This window comes from Berghia stephanieae, chromosome 9 (genome assembly GCF_034508935.2).
Source record: "Berghia stephanieae isolate SIO BIC M18660-M18661 chromosome 9, UCSD_Bste_1.3, whole genome shotgun sequence".
Taxonomy (NCBI): domain Eukaryota; kingdom Metazoa; phylum Mollusca; class Gastropoda; order Nudibranchia; family Aeolidiidae; genus Berghia; species Berghia stephanieae.
In genome coordinates, this window is record NC_088368.1 from 15140111 (window position 1) to 15158618 (window position 18508).

The window sequence follows — 18508 nt, forward strand, 5'->3', positions numbered from 1 at the left end:
TTCTTTTCTTGTATATTATACTTCAAATGACACCTTTTCTTAATTATTTCTAAACGCGTAAACACAAATCTCTTCACATCGGAAAACTTTGCTATTAAAACTCGCACCCTGAACTAGCCCTGCCTCCCTCAGATATTCACTCAAATTCAGCCCTCGACAAGTATCCTCGTAAGTTTTCTGGGAATCTCCTGCAAAACTCATGTATATTTGCGTCATGGTCGCCTGTTAACTTTCACTCCACTTAGTAGTCAGTAGGTAAAAAATTACCCCTATAGGAAATTTAGTATAATTCAAAAAAAAAAAAAAAGACAAGAAAACACGCAAGCCACCAGGATATGATAGTAAATTGTCTATCAAAAGTGAGTAGTTTTCTTAGTGGGGGTGGGAGTCAACAGACTTTGGCATTTTTTTGAGTGTTTTGGCATTTTTTGAGTCTTCCCCTGGCATTTTGTTGAAAAATAATCTGGCAACCCTGGAAACGGGTCTCTTCCTACTTCCTGTTTAAACAAAAGATGAACCGGTTGTTGTGTTCATAATTTATCTAGGATACATTTATAATCCATACCATCGAAGCCCAGACCTCACCAAAAACATAATAGAAATAAATATTTAATTTTTAACATCTGAAGAGCGAGTGGCGTTTTGATTCGCAGATTACTTTCTCTGATGAACGGTACTAAATGTCTCATTACCCCTTTATGATAATGTCATATTGAATTGAGAATGAGAATGGGCGTAAGCATAGGAGAATGCCTTTGTCACCAATTAACCCTACCCCCCTCAACATATTTTGTATACAGCCACCCTCAAATGGGTGCATTGTATCCATATCTTCAACTGGGTGCATTGCGGATAATTGCACCCGTATACCATACTCACAATGTCAAAGAGGAAAAAATACTCTTGCCGTCTAGTATGGAGGAAAATAAAACCTGGATAATATATCGATATTTTTAGGTTGTTGCGTTGGCCTCCAGGTTCGAATCTAGCCCTGTCTGGATTTTTTCCTTAAGCTCGAGAATTGACTCACATCCTGGTACTGGTACTTTCGTAAACAAGTGGTCCCTGTCGAGAGGAGTAACTTTACCGATGTTTGGTTAGTCAGATTGTTTTATACTGATCAAGACAAATGCAGCCAAATTTTTAAATGTCAAATAAAAACATTCTTTTGAACCTCAAAGAAAAAGAGAGGTCTGATAACCCAAATTAGCGTAGAGGGGTAAAACATGGAATTTGAAATAAATACTATATTTTCTAATATCATATTAGGCTAAGTATTTCATAAGCAACTTTCCCTTTACATTGGATGAACCCATATTTTGGAAGATCCTAAGTGTCATTGTTTGGATACCTGTCAATCATTCAGTGAAAATGTGAATCCGGGTCTGTAGTCCACCCCATATCCCCTTCCTGTTTATATTTTGTTTTTGAAAACTCAAAAAATTCTCAATTTATCAGGAAGAAGTTTTAACAAATTATACAAAAAATCCAATGCGGCAAACTGGTTGCTAGTCAAAACATCTGTAAAATTACTCAGCTTGGCAGGTACCACTTTTTTACGAAAGTACCCACAACATCATCACCACCACTACTACTACAACCACGACCACTACCACTGTACTCAATCACCACCGACATATTGTCACCACTTTTACTACAAACCACCACCACCACCACATCATCACTACAGTATTACAGCTGCCACCACAACATCATCACTACAAACACTATGTAGTAACTACCGTGATTGCTAGAACTTGGTATTCTGGCTGTAGGACGCCATGGCTAGGATGGGTCCAGATGGCCGGTGATCACGGAATTACTAAGTTAAAACTAGATATTAAATAGATAAAGTTAAAGTATAAAAATATAGCTCACCCTGAATCTAGGCGTAGTTGATAGAAGAAGTAAATGAGAGAGTAATGAGTATGGTGTGTATCAGGAGTCTGTAAGCTGAGAGTTTGGTGTCTGTAGGATAAGAGAGATTCGAGAGGTCCCCTCGGCTTTATATGAGTCGGGTCAGCTCGGGACGAGGTAGAGCGGAAGTAGGAATGACCATCGCCATGGTCACTGTAGTCGTACGATTGTTTACGACTAGAGATCCCTACAACTACTACTACTACCACAACCACCATCATCATCGCTTCCACTACTACTACAACCGCCACCACAACATATCATTACCACAACGACTACAACCATCACCACCTCATCATCATCACTACCACTACTTCTTCAACATCCACCACCAAATCATCACTACCACTACTACTGCTACAACAACCACTACCAACGTCACCACATCATCATCACTACTTCTACTGCAACCTCCACTATCACCACATCTTCATCACTACCACAACCTCTGCCATCACATCATCATTACCACAAGTAATACAAACACCACCACATAAACATCATACCACTACTACTAAAATCGTCACCATCACCACATCATCACTGGCATTACTACTACAACAACCACCACCACATCATAACTATTACCACAATCACCAACACAACCATATCATCATCACTGCCACCACTGTGTTTACAGTTTGTATAGTTTTAAAAACACAATGCAAAATACCACCCCCATTCCCTTATCTTGCATAAGGAAGTTCCTCTTTTGGCATTGAAATTCCTTCGAGTGGTGTCTAAAATTCCTGTCAACAGAAGTTGAAGTTGACATCTTTACATCTACAACCACCACCACATCAACTTCATTACCATTACTACTAAGAGCACCACCACCACATCATTATCACTACCAATAATACTACTCTCACCACCACCACTAGATCATCAATGCTACCAATACTACCACAACCACGACTACCTATCTATCATCTTCACTGCCACCAGTGCTACATCCACCACCATTAAGTTTGGGAGATTTTCTTCATTTCAAATAAAGAGACTTTGGGATTGTATTTGGCATTGTTTTTACATATTGTATAGTTCTGATTAGTTAACTATATAGATAGTTTGCTTGAGGGAGAATGTTTTGAATGTGTTACTGCCCATGATTACCCTTGTGTCTGGATTGACAATGAGTCAATACCTACCTAGTATCGTCTGTGAGAATGACACCAACTACTTTTTCATATAAAAGAAAAACTGAGTCACTTTTAAAGATGTTTATTCTCTATTATACTCTCTGATCTCATGCGTTGGATTATAACTTCAATTTTAAGCATCTAGTAGAAAAGCGGTTGATGGGCTAAGGCATTTGACTTCCACCTGGGGGATATGAATTTGGGCCCGGCAGTGGGCATCTCTTTTAATCATTTATTTTCATTTTGAAAAAAACATTAGCCGCTATTTCTCACTTTGCCGCACCGCACTGTCTCTGATGCCTTATTTATCTCGATCCTTTATCCAGATGACCTAAACAAAATTTTTCCCTGCGGATGAAAAAGGGAATTTATCATTTGACATACTCATCTGTTTATTGATTTAGTCATAGATAATCTGACAAAATACCTGTTTAAGACAGTATGTCATGAATGGCATCAAAATCTTTTGCATTCTCTATCTCAGTGGTACGATATCTTGTCTCATCACAGAAGTCAAGAAATGTTAAGCGTGGTAGTGGCTGATTGTTTGACAGTTATAGTGGAAAATTCTGACCATGCAGTTGTGTCCTTGGTAATTCACTTTACACACATTACCCTACTCTACTCAGGAGTGATAGTATATGGCTGTAGGCAGTGACTGAAATTGTAAGAGTGTTAGTACAAAAAGAATGCCTAACAGGCAATTTGGACTGTATGAAATAGAATATATGATTCCATATGATCTGCTTAGGTGATAAATAAAACATGAAGCATATTGGGCATGAAAAAACTGGAAATGCCCCATATAAAAAGTCCTACATATTTTTAAAAATTTTATTTATCTAGGTGACAAACTGCCCATCACCGGATACAGTATGGGAAGTGAGAAGAACTGTTGATGTGTTTGAAAACAACACAAGATGCTTTGACATGCATTCAGTATCCAAGGTAATGCAACTTTGTTCATTAAGGTTTTCTTGCATCAGTGTATGTGTGTTAATGTCTTAATGTTGGTGTGCGGCATTGTAGAGCACATCGAGTCCTACTTGGTAATGGAGTTACACTATAAAAATGTTATTATTATTACCTTTTCATTTTTAACAAAATATATATAGTTTTCTTTCCTGTCATTATTATTATTATTATTATTATTATTATTATTATTATTATTATTATTATTATTATTATTATTATTATTATTATTATTATTATTATTATTATTATTATGTACAACTGAGACTGTGGTGCGTGGGTCTTACAAAAAAGAATTTGGACACCTTGGACTCCTTTCAACGCAATCAATTGAGACGAGTTATTGGAGTACATTGGCCAGAAAAAATCAGTAATGAGGATGTATATGACAGGTGCAGAGTAAAGCCAGTCAGTACATGAATAAAGAAACAAAGGTGGAAACTGTGTGCTCCGACGAGATGAAACTATTCCAGCACAAACCTCAATAGATGATTACTTCAAACAAGGAGCCAAATACAGAGGGCGTACACCAACTTCACTTCCAACAACATTGAATCAAGATCTCAAAAAATATCAAATACATTTAGAAAAAACAACCAAAGACTGATTTCAACAACACAAGGAAACATCCAATTGCCTCAGCACCTTAACACACATGATGACATTCAAAAGTTAAGAACACTTGCACTGGACAGAATATTTGGAAACAAATAACTAGCTGGATACTAGAAACAGACTGACACACTTGAAGTAACACAAACATTCATGACAAGCGTCCATAGAGACAGCTTCACCATATCCATCCATCCATTATTATTATTATTATCATCATCATCATCATCATCATCATCATCATTATCATTATTAATAGCATCATCATCATCATCTTCTCATAATTATCATACTCAGAAAGCTATAAATAATTTTTAGGTTGACGTCGGCGCTTTCCTATCAATGTATTCCTTCCGTCCCGCCACGTTTTCTTATGTCGGGGAGAAGTTGAATTTGCCAGCATATTCCTTGCCTGTTGGCCTCATTTTCATCTCTGCTACTGTTCCAATCATTAACCATAAAGGAAAGAGGACCACAAAGAAAATAGAGGTAAGTTGGCATGTCCTGGCAGGGATGTTAAAATGTGTTTGTTTCTGATGAAATAAACATAAAAACTTTGCATCTCCATTGCATTGTTCAAATACTGAGGCACATTGAGATAATATTATTGTTGTACTTGAATTCATTTTTAGTTTGATTTTCATTTTTGTTTCTTCTCTGCTGAATTTGTAACAAGATGTCTGTTACCATCTTCTGTACAAGGTATTGTGTATCTCCTGGGTAATTGCTATCTAGATGGTCTTTTTACTTATATTATACACAAAGGCGGATAGAAGTCCTGGGTTTGGGATCACAGCATGTCATATGGCACATAGCCACAGTTGTCATGATGCATTTGTTATGAGAGATGAGTTTTTAACCTTGCAAATCATCTATCTGATGTTTTATGTTACTGTGTTAATCTATATGATATTATTTATATATAAGATATTCATTGTTTCTGATAATACGATAGTATTGTATTTTGGGGCAAAGATCCCGGTTAGGTGATGATTTTTGTACAGAGGTACATCTCTTATATGGTCAACTCCTGATCTCCCTTTTATCCAAACTTATCGTCTTAAATTTTCCTAATGCTTAAATGATCCATGTGTATTAACAGTGCCATGAGGTGTCCTATTTAATGTAGCGTTTAGCATATCGGTCTGCTAGCATCGTTTTTGTAGTGCTTATTGAATCTAATCTATCTGACATAACCATCCAAAATCTCAAATCATCCTCAATCATCTCAATAAAACACAAAAACTTCACTCAAGTTTTATTAATTATGACAATAAATTCAAAATTCAGTATTTGAATTAACTCAACATTATACCGTTTTGAAGAAGAATGTTACATTTTGCATTGGGATAGTGACTGCTGCGGTGATGTGGCACTATTTCTCTGTAGAATAAGCACATCATAAAGAATCAATGGAATTATAATTCACTTTTACCTTACAGATAAGCCCTTTTAATGAATAAGTTTTAAACAAAACTAACATGTAACAAATATGATGTATGACAAACCAAAGGTCCCAAGATTTGTTGGCTGTCAGATCTATATTTTTTTCCTTGACAGATTTGAAAAGGGGCAGAAGGACAAATTACAATGGACCCTTTTGTTCACTCTGCCGCATTGCACTTTAGCTGATGTCTATTTTATCGTAGTCTACTCTAGGAATAAACCCAAAAATTATGGCTTCAAGTGCATGTTCTAGATATATCATGAACAACACCGGGCTTAAGCTGTCACCTTGTGGTCTTATGTCATTGGTTTTGATCGTTTTTGTGGTGGGGTTGCTCAGCATACATCCTATGATTCCAAGTTTTTTCTTCGTTTACTACTTCCTGCATTATTTCCAACTGATTGCTTCTGTTATGCTATCAAAAGCTGCTTACATATCGACCCCTGTAATTTTGACATCTATCTTTTCTTTGCTGATTTTTGCAGCTAACCATTTATGAGTCCAAACGACATGATGTAGAATTCATAGGAAAAAGTCATATCAATGTTTATATCATAGGAAAAACAACACAAAAACACTGCCTCCTTGTTAACTTAGACAATGTCAAGGAATAACGAACAAACATGTTGATTTATTAATAGGAGACATGAGACAAAGAAGACAACAAGCTTACAAGCCTATGGAGAAGAGAAGACAAGATCAAAAGAGCACTAAATGCAAACTACCTGGCTCTATTGATGCCAAACATACTATACAACTGTGGCACATGGCCAATAAAAAAACAGACACAGGTATTCAACATCCAATTAAATTCACAAAAGTCCTTATATGAAAAAAAAATAATAGGGAAGATCACTCTCCATCTAAATTTGCCTTTCAAACATATCCTAAGACGAGATCCGAAAATTTCTGCCAACATTGCAATGACCGCGTATTTCAAAAAGTGTGGAAACCCATTCATAGGAAGACCAAAAACAATCAAATCTGTCTGGCTCAACCAAGATCTAAGGACACTGGAGGATCAGCGACTAAATCTCAACAGTATTGAGAGTCTTCAGGCATTGCAGACAATTGCTGCGGATTGACAACATTGGTAACAGATAAAGAATTGCTTGATGGAGGTGGCTGAGGCGCCCAGCCTAACGATACAGATGAACCGTAAGACTCTAAATGAAATAGATGCCCCTGTGGATTAATAGAAACCGATATTTACAGGAATAAAACAAGTAATAGAAACCGATATGTTTATATATGAGGCAAGTATCCCAATAATTTACTATCCGAACAATCTTCCCTCTTATTCTCCTTCTTCCCATCCCCCTTGCTGTTGATGAAATAAAACACACATATATTTTCCTTTAAATCCCCAGTCTTACTTCTATTTGAAACCTGCCAAAGAGCGAAATGGGCGACCGTTTATCTTAATCCCTAACGTGCTTCCTTTCGCGGACACATTACCATGGTCTCCTAGAAAGGACTTTGTTATGAACGTGCAGACCATTTTCAGTCCTCACCTTACCCAGGAGTCTGGCTTTGTTGGGGATTTGGACTCCCACTTGAGGTTTGTAGTTGGTTTACAAAAGGGCAATCCACCATCTCATTATGCATGACTTTTCTCCTCAAAACGAGATTATGTTGGGGTGAGTTAGAATATTAAAATTTGAGATTCTAATCATAGGCATGGAACTTTGGTTAAATTTCTGTGTTTTGATAAGGACAGAAGTTGTAGTCTATTTTTGTCAAAAACAAAAATTTACTATCCTTAGTCACATTTACTTTAATTCACTTGAGAGCATCTAATACAAGTCAACGTATTATCGTTCTGAGGCAATGGGTCACATATAAAGAACATTATTGATAAGAACATTTTTATTGCATATTTCCATGGATTCTATTTGCTAAATATGCTTTGCAGTGTTTCATTTATTATCCTAGGAAGCCATAATAGGAACCTCTTTTCCATTCTATACTGTACAAATTGTCTTCCCATCATTATTTTTGTATTAGCATTCTAGCAATGTTCGTCACTGCCCAAAGCCAGTTATTAATTCACACCTTAGCCTGATGGGGTAATATGTGTCTTGTGATTTACGCAACATTACAATTTCAAGCAGGGGTTTGCATTTATTGTCCTCCACCCGGTCACTGACCATGTTCATCAACCCTTCAAATCAGTAACAAGACGATAGACCATATTACTGTGATACTGATGTAAGACTTGAACCAGGTACCTACAGGTCTTAAACGGAGAGTCATACCACTTGGTTACTAAACTGCTTGATTTTCTTTATTGAGAACTTTTATTTCACATTTCTGAGTTACCTTCAATACCAGATTGAGATTGTGGGCCACAAAAATAGATTTATGAGAAAGAATGTTGACTGAGTTAAAATTTAGTTGTGGAGATCATTACCATCTTTATATCATGTTATTTGTTTGCACAATCTCTCTTGGGGACCCCGATAACTCAGCTGGTAGAGCACTCGCTTTGCATCCAGAGGGACCAGGATCGGTCTCGGATAAAGTCAAGATTTCTTTCTGCCCCTAACCCGAAAACTCCAGCTCCATGGGCCTTATGGCTCTGAAAGATTACTTTTTAAAGATCATTTCTCTTAGTAACCTTTTATTTTGAAATGGCTGATTCAATGACTGGCTCATGGCTCCGCGATATAGTCTTTGCTTTGTACCCAAAAGGTACTGAGTTTGACTACCGGCCTCGCTGTGTGGCCTTGAGCAAGTCACCTAGCCTTATCTCACTTAGCGGCGTGTACTGTGGCTGTTGCTGGGTTATTCCAGTTTTCCCTTGTAATAGATCCTAAAGAAAAATTTCCCCTTAGGGGTGAATAAAGTGAATTCATTCGTCAATTGATATTACTCTCATTTTCTCATAATGAAAATAGGTTTGAATGGTCTTGTCATGGGCCTCAAACTGTCTGTGGATATCTTGAAGGCCAACGTAAGTAAAACAATTCTAGCATTTTAAAGTCAAACAAAAATGAGTAAAATCATGAGACCAATCATCTTGAAACATTATGTTGGGGTAAACCTGAATCCAAAAGTTCAATTCTTAGTTTACAATATGAGGCTTACTTGACTTATTCCTTTGAACCCCCTCTGGACATAGGGTTTCCACCCCAGATATCTGCCTGGGATGGTCTTGGGCTATATTAATTGCATCACCTAATGTCATCCTGATGGTCTTTGGGTAGCTGTCCAAAGCTGCCAAGTTGTTGATTAGCGACCTCTTTTCCGCTGGCATTCCATAATAACTTAGAATGGTTCTCATTGTTTGCTTTTGTTAGTGACTTGACATTTTGTAATTTTATATATATTTTTTTTTATTAGTCTGACTATCTTCATGGGTAAGCCATGGGTAAGTGTCGAGGAAGTTTCCATAATTCTTGGCGGTCAATCAATTCAAAGGCCTTTCAAAAGTCAATTAAAGTAATAACTTATGGTGGTTTCTACTCCTTGTATTGTGCTCTAATGGTTTGTAATGTAGAAATTAGGTCTGTGCTTTTTCATCTTTCATATTTTGTTCTTGAACTTGATTTATTCTGTTTAGAATTTTCGTAGAAAAGGTCACTTATCTTTGTTCATTTTACAAGATATTTTGTTTCCACAATCGAGTGGAATCACCGCAGTTTCCCATATTCATATAAAGAGGATGGTCACCTGTGTAAATTATACCCAGGTTAATGGGAGGTCAGTATTAGAGGGGAATGAATATGGACACCAATGGGGAGTGAACCCGGGACTATAGGCTGTGAATACTCGTGGGGTGTGAACGCAGGACCACGGGATATGGATAACACAGGGGAGTGAATGCAGAATTACGAAATATGGACACCACTGGGGAGTGAACCTGTGACTATGGGAGGTAGACACCAGTGGGGGAGTAAACCCGGAACTATGAGAGGTGGTTTGTACTGGGGAGTAAGTCCGGGTGTATTGAAGATGAACACCAGAGATGAGTGAACTCGGGTCCATGTAAGGTGGACATCAGTGCAGAGTGAACCCAGGATTATTAGAGGTGAACACCAGTGGGTAGTGAATCGGGACTGTTGAAGATGGACACCATTGGGGAGTGAACATGGAACCATGGGATCTGGACATCACTGGGGAGTGAACCACTGACTATGGGAGGTAGACACCAGCGGGGAGTGAATCCAGGACTATTGGAGGTGGACTACAGTGGGGTTGAACCTGGGACTGTTGAAGATGGACACCACTGGGGAGTGAACACAGGACCATGGGATATAGACACCACTGGGGAGTGAACCAGTGAGATATGGGAGGTAGGCACCAGTGAGGGAGTGAAACCTGTACTATTGGAGATGGTCACCAATGGGGAGAGAACCCAGGAGTATTGAAGGTGGACATCAGTGGGGTCTGAACCCAGAACTATTGGAGGCGGACACTTGTGGGGAGTGAACCCAGGCCTATTGAAGATAGACATCACTGGGGAGTGAACATGGGACCGTGGGATATAGATACCAGTGTGGGAGTGAACCCAGGACTAATGGAGGTGGACCAGTTGGCAGTAAAACCAGGACTATTGAAGATGGACACCACTGGGGAGTGAACAGGGGACCACAGGATATAGACACCACTGGGAGTGATGTGTGGTGCACCCCAGTGGGGAATGAACCTGGGACTGTGGGTAGTAGATACAGTTGGGAGTGAGCCCCGAACTATGGGAGTGAACAGAGGACTGAGACTGTGAGACATCAACATTACCCGAGAATTAACACAAGGCTGAAGAAGAAATACCCAGTGGAGAGTTAACTACCTGGGGTGGACACAAGTGGGGAATGAGCCTGGGACTATGGGAAGTGGACACTGATGGGGACAAAACCGTGACTAGGTGTGTTGATACAAGTAGAGAGTAAACTCAGGACTGTGGGAGTGGACATCAGTGAGGATTGTACCCGGGGCTGTGAACGGTGAACATCACTGGGGAGTGAACCAGGGTCTATGGAAGGTGGACACCAGTGGGAAGTGAACCCAGGACTTTTAGAGGTGGACACCAGTGGGGAGTGAACCTGGGATCAAGGGATATGGACACCACTGAGGAGTGCACCAGTGACTATGGGAAGTAGAGACCAGTGGGTAGTAAATCTGGGACTATGGGAAGTGGATAACAGAGGGAAATGAACTGTCACTGGTGTCCACACCACAAAGTTCTGGGTTCACTCCCCACTGATGTCGACTTCCCATAGTTAAAGGTTCACTCCACAGTGATGTCTACATCCCATGGTCCGATGTTCACGGCCCAGCGATGCCCATCTCCAATTGTCCTGAGTACACTCCCCACTGGAGTGTACCTCCCATAGTCACTGGTTCACTCCCCAATGGTGTCCATATCACGTGGTCCTGTGTTCACTTTCCAGTGTGGTGTTCACAACTCGTGGCCCAGGGTTCACTCCCCACTACTGTCCACATCCTATAGTTTCAGGCTCACTCCCCGTTGGTGTCCATATTCCCTGTATCATGTTCACTCCCCTCTAATATTGACCTCCCATTATCCAGGATACTAACAATATAGGTAACAAATGTAATTAGCATAAAAGAATAGGGTCTTTAAGGGGATATACGTCATAACAAACTAACTCAATAAAAATATTATATATGATTTTCTTCCTTTAATCGTTCATATAGTAATTCCATAAATAAAAGTCAATCATTACGATCATCATCATCATCATATCATCATTTGAAGTCTGTACTCACAATTAGGACCAATATCATTACACAATGGTTAAGCTTTTAACACATTTCACTCAATTTGAATATTTTGCGCTTTTCCCCCAAAACAGTTGCCTCACAATCAAATTGTAAGTAATATTTTTTTACATTTAAGTTTATTCTAGTAAAAATTTTTAGAACTGCTAATATCTAAAATACTATCTGACAAAAATAAGTATACACTTTGTCTAGGGAATTTTAGACACAAAACTAGTGATATCGTGTTGAAAGTTATATCCCCAGAGAGGGAATTCATTGTTTTTCAATTAATCCTGCATTGGTATTGCAACCCTATTGGTTTTATACAAATTTTTTTCTACTGCCACTATTTTTTGTTTGAAGTGGCAGGAGATTTTGTACGGCCGGTTTATCTTTTTTCAACAACATAAATAATGGTTAATATGAGAATTCCAGAAGAGCACTGTTTTACAAGTTGTAGTGAATAATTTGCAACTTTGAAAATTACCCTCAAATGACTTGAAACAACAACCGGTCACAATGCCATATCTCAGCAATGAAACCAGAGATCGACTTATTGGTCATGGTAACGCAGGTATGGTTGTGACTTTTCCTAGCATAGGTCAAAAGACAACTATCAGTAAGGATGAAATAATCGATGCTGTCCAAATAAAGAAAATCTCCTTCTTTCAGCATCTTTGTCTTATACACTTGAAATTAATGTTCATGCTTGCACTGTTCATAGATATTTGCTTGAAAATGGATTGCGGAGGTCTAAACCATTAATGAGGCCTATGCTTTCCGAAAAGACAAAATTTATTTACTTCAGTTAGCACCATCTCATTTAAAAATTGAAATTCGAGTAAATAGAGGAATGTTCTTTTTACTGGTAGAAATCTCTTTTAAGTTGATAAAAAAACATAGCGGAATGAGGTGTTATTGTTTCAAAGGAAAAAGAAATCATTCATTTTTAATTATGGAACTTCCAATTGTTGAATGTAGTCTAATTATGATTTGAGCGAGGATTATTGGAAACAGATTTAGTACTTGTACACGGACTAAATGCATAAAAATACATTAAAGCAAAATGACACCACCTGTCATTCCTTTAATTGAAGCAGGATAAAATATCTTTTATTCTAACATGATAAAGCACCTGCTCGTGGTTTGAATGGAGTAAAAAATATTTTAAACAATAATAACGTCTCATTCATTGATCCTTGACCAGCTGTTTCACCCGAAATGAACATAATCGATCATCTATGTTACCACAAAAATATATGACTAAAAAGTCTGTCCATACACCAACAACAAAGATGAATTGTTTCAAACTGATTGACATTTGGGAGGCCATTTCAATAGCGTTCATTAAAAACTTGACCTCTTCCATGAGAAACTATATTTGCAGTTTAAATGATGCAGTTGTTGGTTATACACGATATAAAAAATAAAATTCCTGATAAATTTTCACAGTCCGAGGACCGAGTACGTTCCATACACATGGAGCAATGGATAAAAAGGCTTTTTTACCATAAGGGGATTTTGAGATGGTAACCTTTAGAAGTTGGGACTGAGATTGTCTTAAATTACTAGTGGGTTCATATTTTTAAATTAGTATTCTTATTTTATCCGATAGTATGAGGTGAATGCATTTGTCATCGATTCTTTCCCTTGTGTCTAAAACACAGTGAATACTTTTACTTGGACAACTTAGACATAAAGAACATTTTTCAAGGCTTGATGGTCTCTACGAGTGAACGGAAATCACAAATCACACCAACTCATTCGAACAATGCACAACTTTTAGATGTCAGTCCTGTGTTTTCCTTCCTTGTAATAATTTTTTTCTCACTAATAAAAGGGCTGTAGGCAGCAAATGCATTCATTCAGTATGGCACAATATCTAGTAAACATTATTAAAGCCCTTTGTAAACTTTCAATCTAAAAACAGACTTCATGATTACCCATGATTAAACTACAGAGGTTATCCGACAATTGAGATGATTAAATGCCTACATGTGACCAATCGATTTTAAAGGAATTATTTATGGGGAATCTGATGCTAAAGATAAACTTCTAAGGTTTAGTGGTAAAAATTAAGTTAAATCAAATTCAGGAGAAGGTCTTTTGCTTCTTTAAAAAAATTCTCTTTGATTTTCTTCATCATGTTACTGCTAACATTATACCAGATTGTATAGGCGAGTCTAATAATCTAAGAGTACGCTTTGACAGGTTTTGCATACTTTTACCATCATTTGACTCAAAAAAGGAAGGGCAAAGACAATAAGAATATGCTTCACACTGTTTATATTTTTAGACTAAAACTATGTAGGATTAAGAAACATATCAATGTCCCAATTTGATTTGGGTTTTATACTTAGCTATTTTGAGTTTAACCTTATTTTTACTGTTTTTATCATTTCAGTGCGAACTCTAACAATAAGCAAAAATGTGTTGCTTCAATTAAAAGATCTTCAATTGTTTAATATAAAATTGAATGTAATTTTGTCTTTGGACAAATTTGGAGCTTTTAAGACTGATGTCTCTATAAACAAACGCATTATTGTCATGGATGAACAGTGGACTCACATGGAGTTGAGGTAGACCTTAAGTTATATCATCATCATTGTCGTCATTATCATCATCAACTCATGGTCTCTGTTACAAGCTTAGCAGGTGTGTTTGTTTTTTTGTTTTGTACTCTGTGATTTATTAGATGTTTCATGAATCATATTCCGGTTTTGATTGGAATTTTATACTTATATATTTGTAGTTTTGTTGTAAATAATTTTTAATCAATAACGTGTTCTGATATTTGCACTTTTAAGGATGACATCTAGAAACTTATTTAATTTTAACCATAAATTACATTGGCTGTGAGATTACTTATTCCTCATCATTGTTTAACTGACAATTTTAACCGACAATTTATATTTAAGCATGAACACTTATAAGTGCCCAATGAAACACACCAATTGACAAGGCAGCTGATGACAACAACACGTCATTAAGACCCTTGTCTGCTCTCGTCCCAAACAAAAACAGATAAAACCAAGACCACCTTCAACATTGACCTACATTAATACAGTCGACTTTGACAACAATATGGAAAATGTAAACAAAGGGAAACAGACATTCAAGGCTGATTAATTTAGACATGGCCCAGACACCACCAAGAACTGTGTTCAAGAAAAATTCCCAACATTGCGAAGCAAATTGCATTAATCTTGGCTATATAAACACACACCCAGTCTGTAACAAAACATTTGAAATGGTTGACCTAATTACTAATGAAAACGTAGATCTCTTATTTATAACTGAGACTTGGTTGGAACAGAAAGGTGATGAATTGATCAACCAAATGAAAGTTATTTCCACAAAAGGACAGAAATTGCGGTGTTTTTGCTTTTATATATCACAAGAGCTTTGAAATATGTATCACCAACATAAAAGAAAAAGCTACGTTAGTTTCAAATACGTGCAAATAACAAAGAAATGGAATAACACAATCTATCATCTTCCAAAATTTTTACCAATTGAATTTTTACATGAATTCACTGATTTCAAACAACATAAGGATAATGGTTGATCGGAACATTTTGTTTTAATACATATGAAAAGCATAGAGGGTATTATTTCTGAAAACGATCTTACAGTATGCCCAGCCATAGAGGGGGCAACACTCTAGATTGTGTCATCGTGTCATCAAGTAGCAACTGGATCCTAAACACAAATGTACAAAATAAATTGATTTCACACCACTTTTGGATCTGATGTAAATAAGATGTAACAGTATCAGAGTGGCGAAGACCGTACAAGAGGTGGATGGTGTCAGTCACAAGGTGTAGCACTTAAGCGGAGAAGGTATGCGATTAAGAGGAGCGATTATATAGAAAAAAAATTTTTTTCAGGAGTGTGTAGCGTATATGCGGAATCTGCGATCATCTGATGTGCGATTGAGTGGGTTGAACTGTATCATTGTTGTCGTTGTCATCATCATCAATCCCACTACCATCACCACAAACAACAACAACAACAGCACCACTACCACCAGGATCATCACCTCATCACCACCACCACCAGCTCAACCACAACAATCAGCATCTTCATTCATCATGAACATCATCAGTATCATAATTTGTATCCATTTAAGCATCTCTCAGTCCCACCATTTTTATTTCTATTTTCTTAGATGTTTACAAAACTGTCAAAACAGCAGGCTGTTTAAGGCCGTTTCCCAACAGCTGGCTGTGTACTGTCCAGAGTGTCACGGGCATGTTACTTTGATTTGGCCCTCCTGTGAAGAAGCTTCAGGTCCTTGTTCAATTTTCCCTTACTACACCTTTACACCACAGGCAGAGAACGGTATATTCAGCGTCAGAGGTTGGTACTTACCACACACTAGTACGATCAGAATCCATTAAAAAGAAGTTAAAAGTAACACAAAAATTTTCTCAGCCCATGTCTACATCAGATATCTTTCCTCTGTGAGTATAGGAAGAGGACATTATTTTTTTGATAAACAATAAATTCATTCATAAACTAAAATTTTATAGGAACATGAACCTTGGATTAATTGGAAGCAAGAGAAAAATCTCTCTGGTTTTTAATGCTTAAACGAGTGACTTTTATCTGTAATCTAAATGTGTTTGAATCCTTGCGTACTGTTATTATTAATTTGTCCAATGTTATAAATAAAAGTGCTGTCAAGAAGGATATGGATGATGAATAGTAGTATATTTTGCACTTTAGAATGATGCTGTTTAAGATAATTTCTTTTAAAAAGCTCTTTGGGATTCTTTTGTATTTAATTGCTGAATAAATTTACACCTACTTTGATACCATTTTTTCCAACTAAAAATACAAAGGCATTGTGCGGCTTTGAGATCTTTCCGCTGGGCAGATAGGTTCCTAGTTGAGGCCCACTCTGGGCAGCGCAAAGTTGAGTCTTTATAAAGACTCTTCACTCATATTCTCTCACATTAATTAGGTATTAGGTAATTGTCCTATGACAGCATTCTATTACGAATAAGAGTTATAGAATCGTGTCAATGGCATCATGTCTTGTCCTATTAGCATATTCCCTTTACTCATCACTCCTTTGAGAAATTTGTCTTCAGAGTCTAATTCTTGGCAAAACTGAACTGAAATATAACAGGTTCATAGTTGAATCCTTGGAAAAAGGCTCTTTACTCACATTCTATCACCGTACTCTGGTGTGAAATGAGTACCTGGACGTTAAAAACATTGTCTCTGTCCCCAAAAAAAATTTGTATTATCGACTAACAGGCGTCATGTCTCGTCCTACCACTTGAAGTGTTCCTGTTTCACTAAGGGTCTCTTGTAAAGTGCTTTGTTCAGGTTTGATAGGTATTGCACTATAGAAAAGATGAAGTGAATTCTTTATAATAACATATTGAGATGTTGAAAAAAGTAGAATGCAAAGCAGCTCTGTCATTGTTCTGCAGTTTCAAAACAAGTGGTGCAACTGACATGCTAAAATCTTTCTGCTGACCAACACTTGAAGAAAGAAGGAAACAATCTTCAGTCAAATTAAAAAAAAAAAAATAGTGCACTACTTTGTGGATCTACCCAAGATTCTTCCAACTTTGGCAGTAACCAGGGGATGTGAGTGTGAGATGAGATTCCAGATTCCATGATAAAACGTTGATATTCACCTTCACCACAGGTGTTTTTTTCCTAACTACAATTTGGTCTTAGAATGAGTGCAATAGGAGAAGGCTGAGAAAATAAAAATGGATGAATGAATGTGCACATGTGTTGAGCAATTATTGTTCAATCTATGATTACTGCACCAGAGCCAATAGATGATTAAATGTAGAATAAGGAAAGTCAAATTTACCTGCGTCCTATCCAATGGGTGGCAAACAATTGATATTGTCCACGGAACACTACAAAAAGCGGTTTATTTCCATATTAAATGTCATTGTTTACAAAATGTGAGTGCTAAACATGCTACTCATAACTAATGTTTGCAAATTATTATTGATAATTTCAACTCTCCAGCAAAACAAGAAAGCACTGAACAATCTTTCAAATTCAAGTACAATGTGGATAACTCTGTCGTCAAAATGATAAAACCGACTCAGGATTTGGAAAGTCAGATTGTAGTGCGATCATCATCAGCTCTAGTAACAATGGATGTGACCAACGTCGATGGGTCATCATCCATCAGCCAATACTTGGGACACTTTCAGTACCGTGCAATATTTTATCGACCTAATGGTATGGAACAATAAGATTTATATGATTCCTTTGAGGTAAATTTACTTTAAGGTCTATCTCTAGAAAAGACTGAGATAACCCAAGCATCAGCCACAATGCTCAATGAAAACAAAATGAGATGCCCACAGAAGAGTACAAATCCAGATCTCCCTGGTGGATGTGCAATGCTATATCCACTAGGCCATTTGCACCCCCTGCCCATCAGTCAAATTGAATTCTAAACTACTAGAAACTGTCGACTGTTAAAATTACTGAGCAAAAATGAAGTGTTACAGCTTCAATAGAGAACAAAATACTTAACGTGAAATGCTTCAGACTCAAAGTGCATTCTCAACCAACAATAGAAAACAGTTAAGTGAAGAGTGGGATTCGGATAGATAAATTGGTAGAGCACTTGCTTCACAAGGGATTGGTCGATCCCTGGTGAAGTAGAGATTTTTTTTCCTGATCCCCCTGTCCACCCAGC

General features: G+C 37.4%; 2 protein-coding genes across 4 annotated transcripts in view; both read left to right on the forward strand.

Annotated features, from left to right (window-relative positions):
• Positions 1-625: 625 nt before the first annotated feature.
• Positions 626-11935, forward strand: LOC144979144 (uncharacterized). Its single transcript, XM_078925746.1, has 6 exons — positions 626-673; positions 3906-4007; positions 4962-5132; positions 7461-7651; positions 8991-9046; positions 11910-11935. Exons 2-6 carry the CDS (start codon positions 3990-3992, stop codon positions 11933-11935), a joined length of 462 nt encoding a protein of 153 aa, XP_078781872.1. The 5' UTR covers positions 626-673; positions 3906-3989.
• A 2301-nt stretch (positions 11936-14236) lies between these two features.
• LOC144979756 (uncharacterized) overlaps positions 14237-18508 on the forward strand; it is a 107400-nt gene continuing 103128 nt past the window's right edge. For 2 of the 3 annotated variants that reach the window (XM_078926770.1, XM_078926771.1), the window contains exons 1-3: positions 14237-14396; positions 15989-16179; positions 17824-18042. In XM_078926770.1, coding sequence (XP_078782896.1) covers positions 14365-14396; positions 15989-16179; positions 17824-18042 — 442 coding nt within the window. In that variant the 5' untranslated portion in view covers positions 14237-14364. Of the gene's footprint in view, positions 14397-15988; positions 16180-17823; positions 18043-18508 lie in introns of those variants that run through there. The other variant, XM_078926772.1, reaches the window with a different exon arrangement.

Bases quoted from the DNA above. Each gene is read 5' to 3' on its own strand.
- LOC144979144 (XM_078925746.1), top strand. The intron at 5,133-7,460 runs GTAAGTTGGCAT...TTAAATCCCCAG, and splicing joins GGACCACAAAGAAAATAGAG to TCTTACTTCTATTTGAAACC. The intron at 7,652-8,990 runs GTTTGTAGTTGG...TAATGAAAATAG, and splicing joins GATTTGGACTCCCACTTGAG to GTTTGAATGGTCTTGTCATG.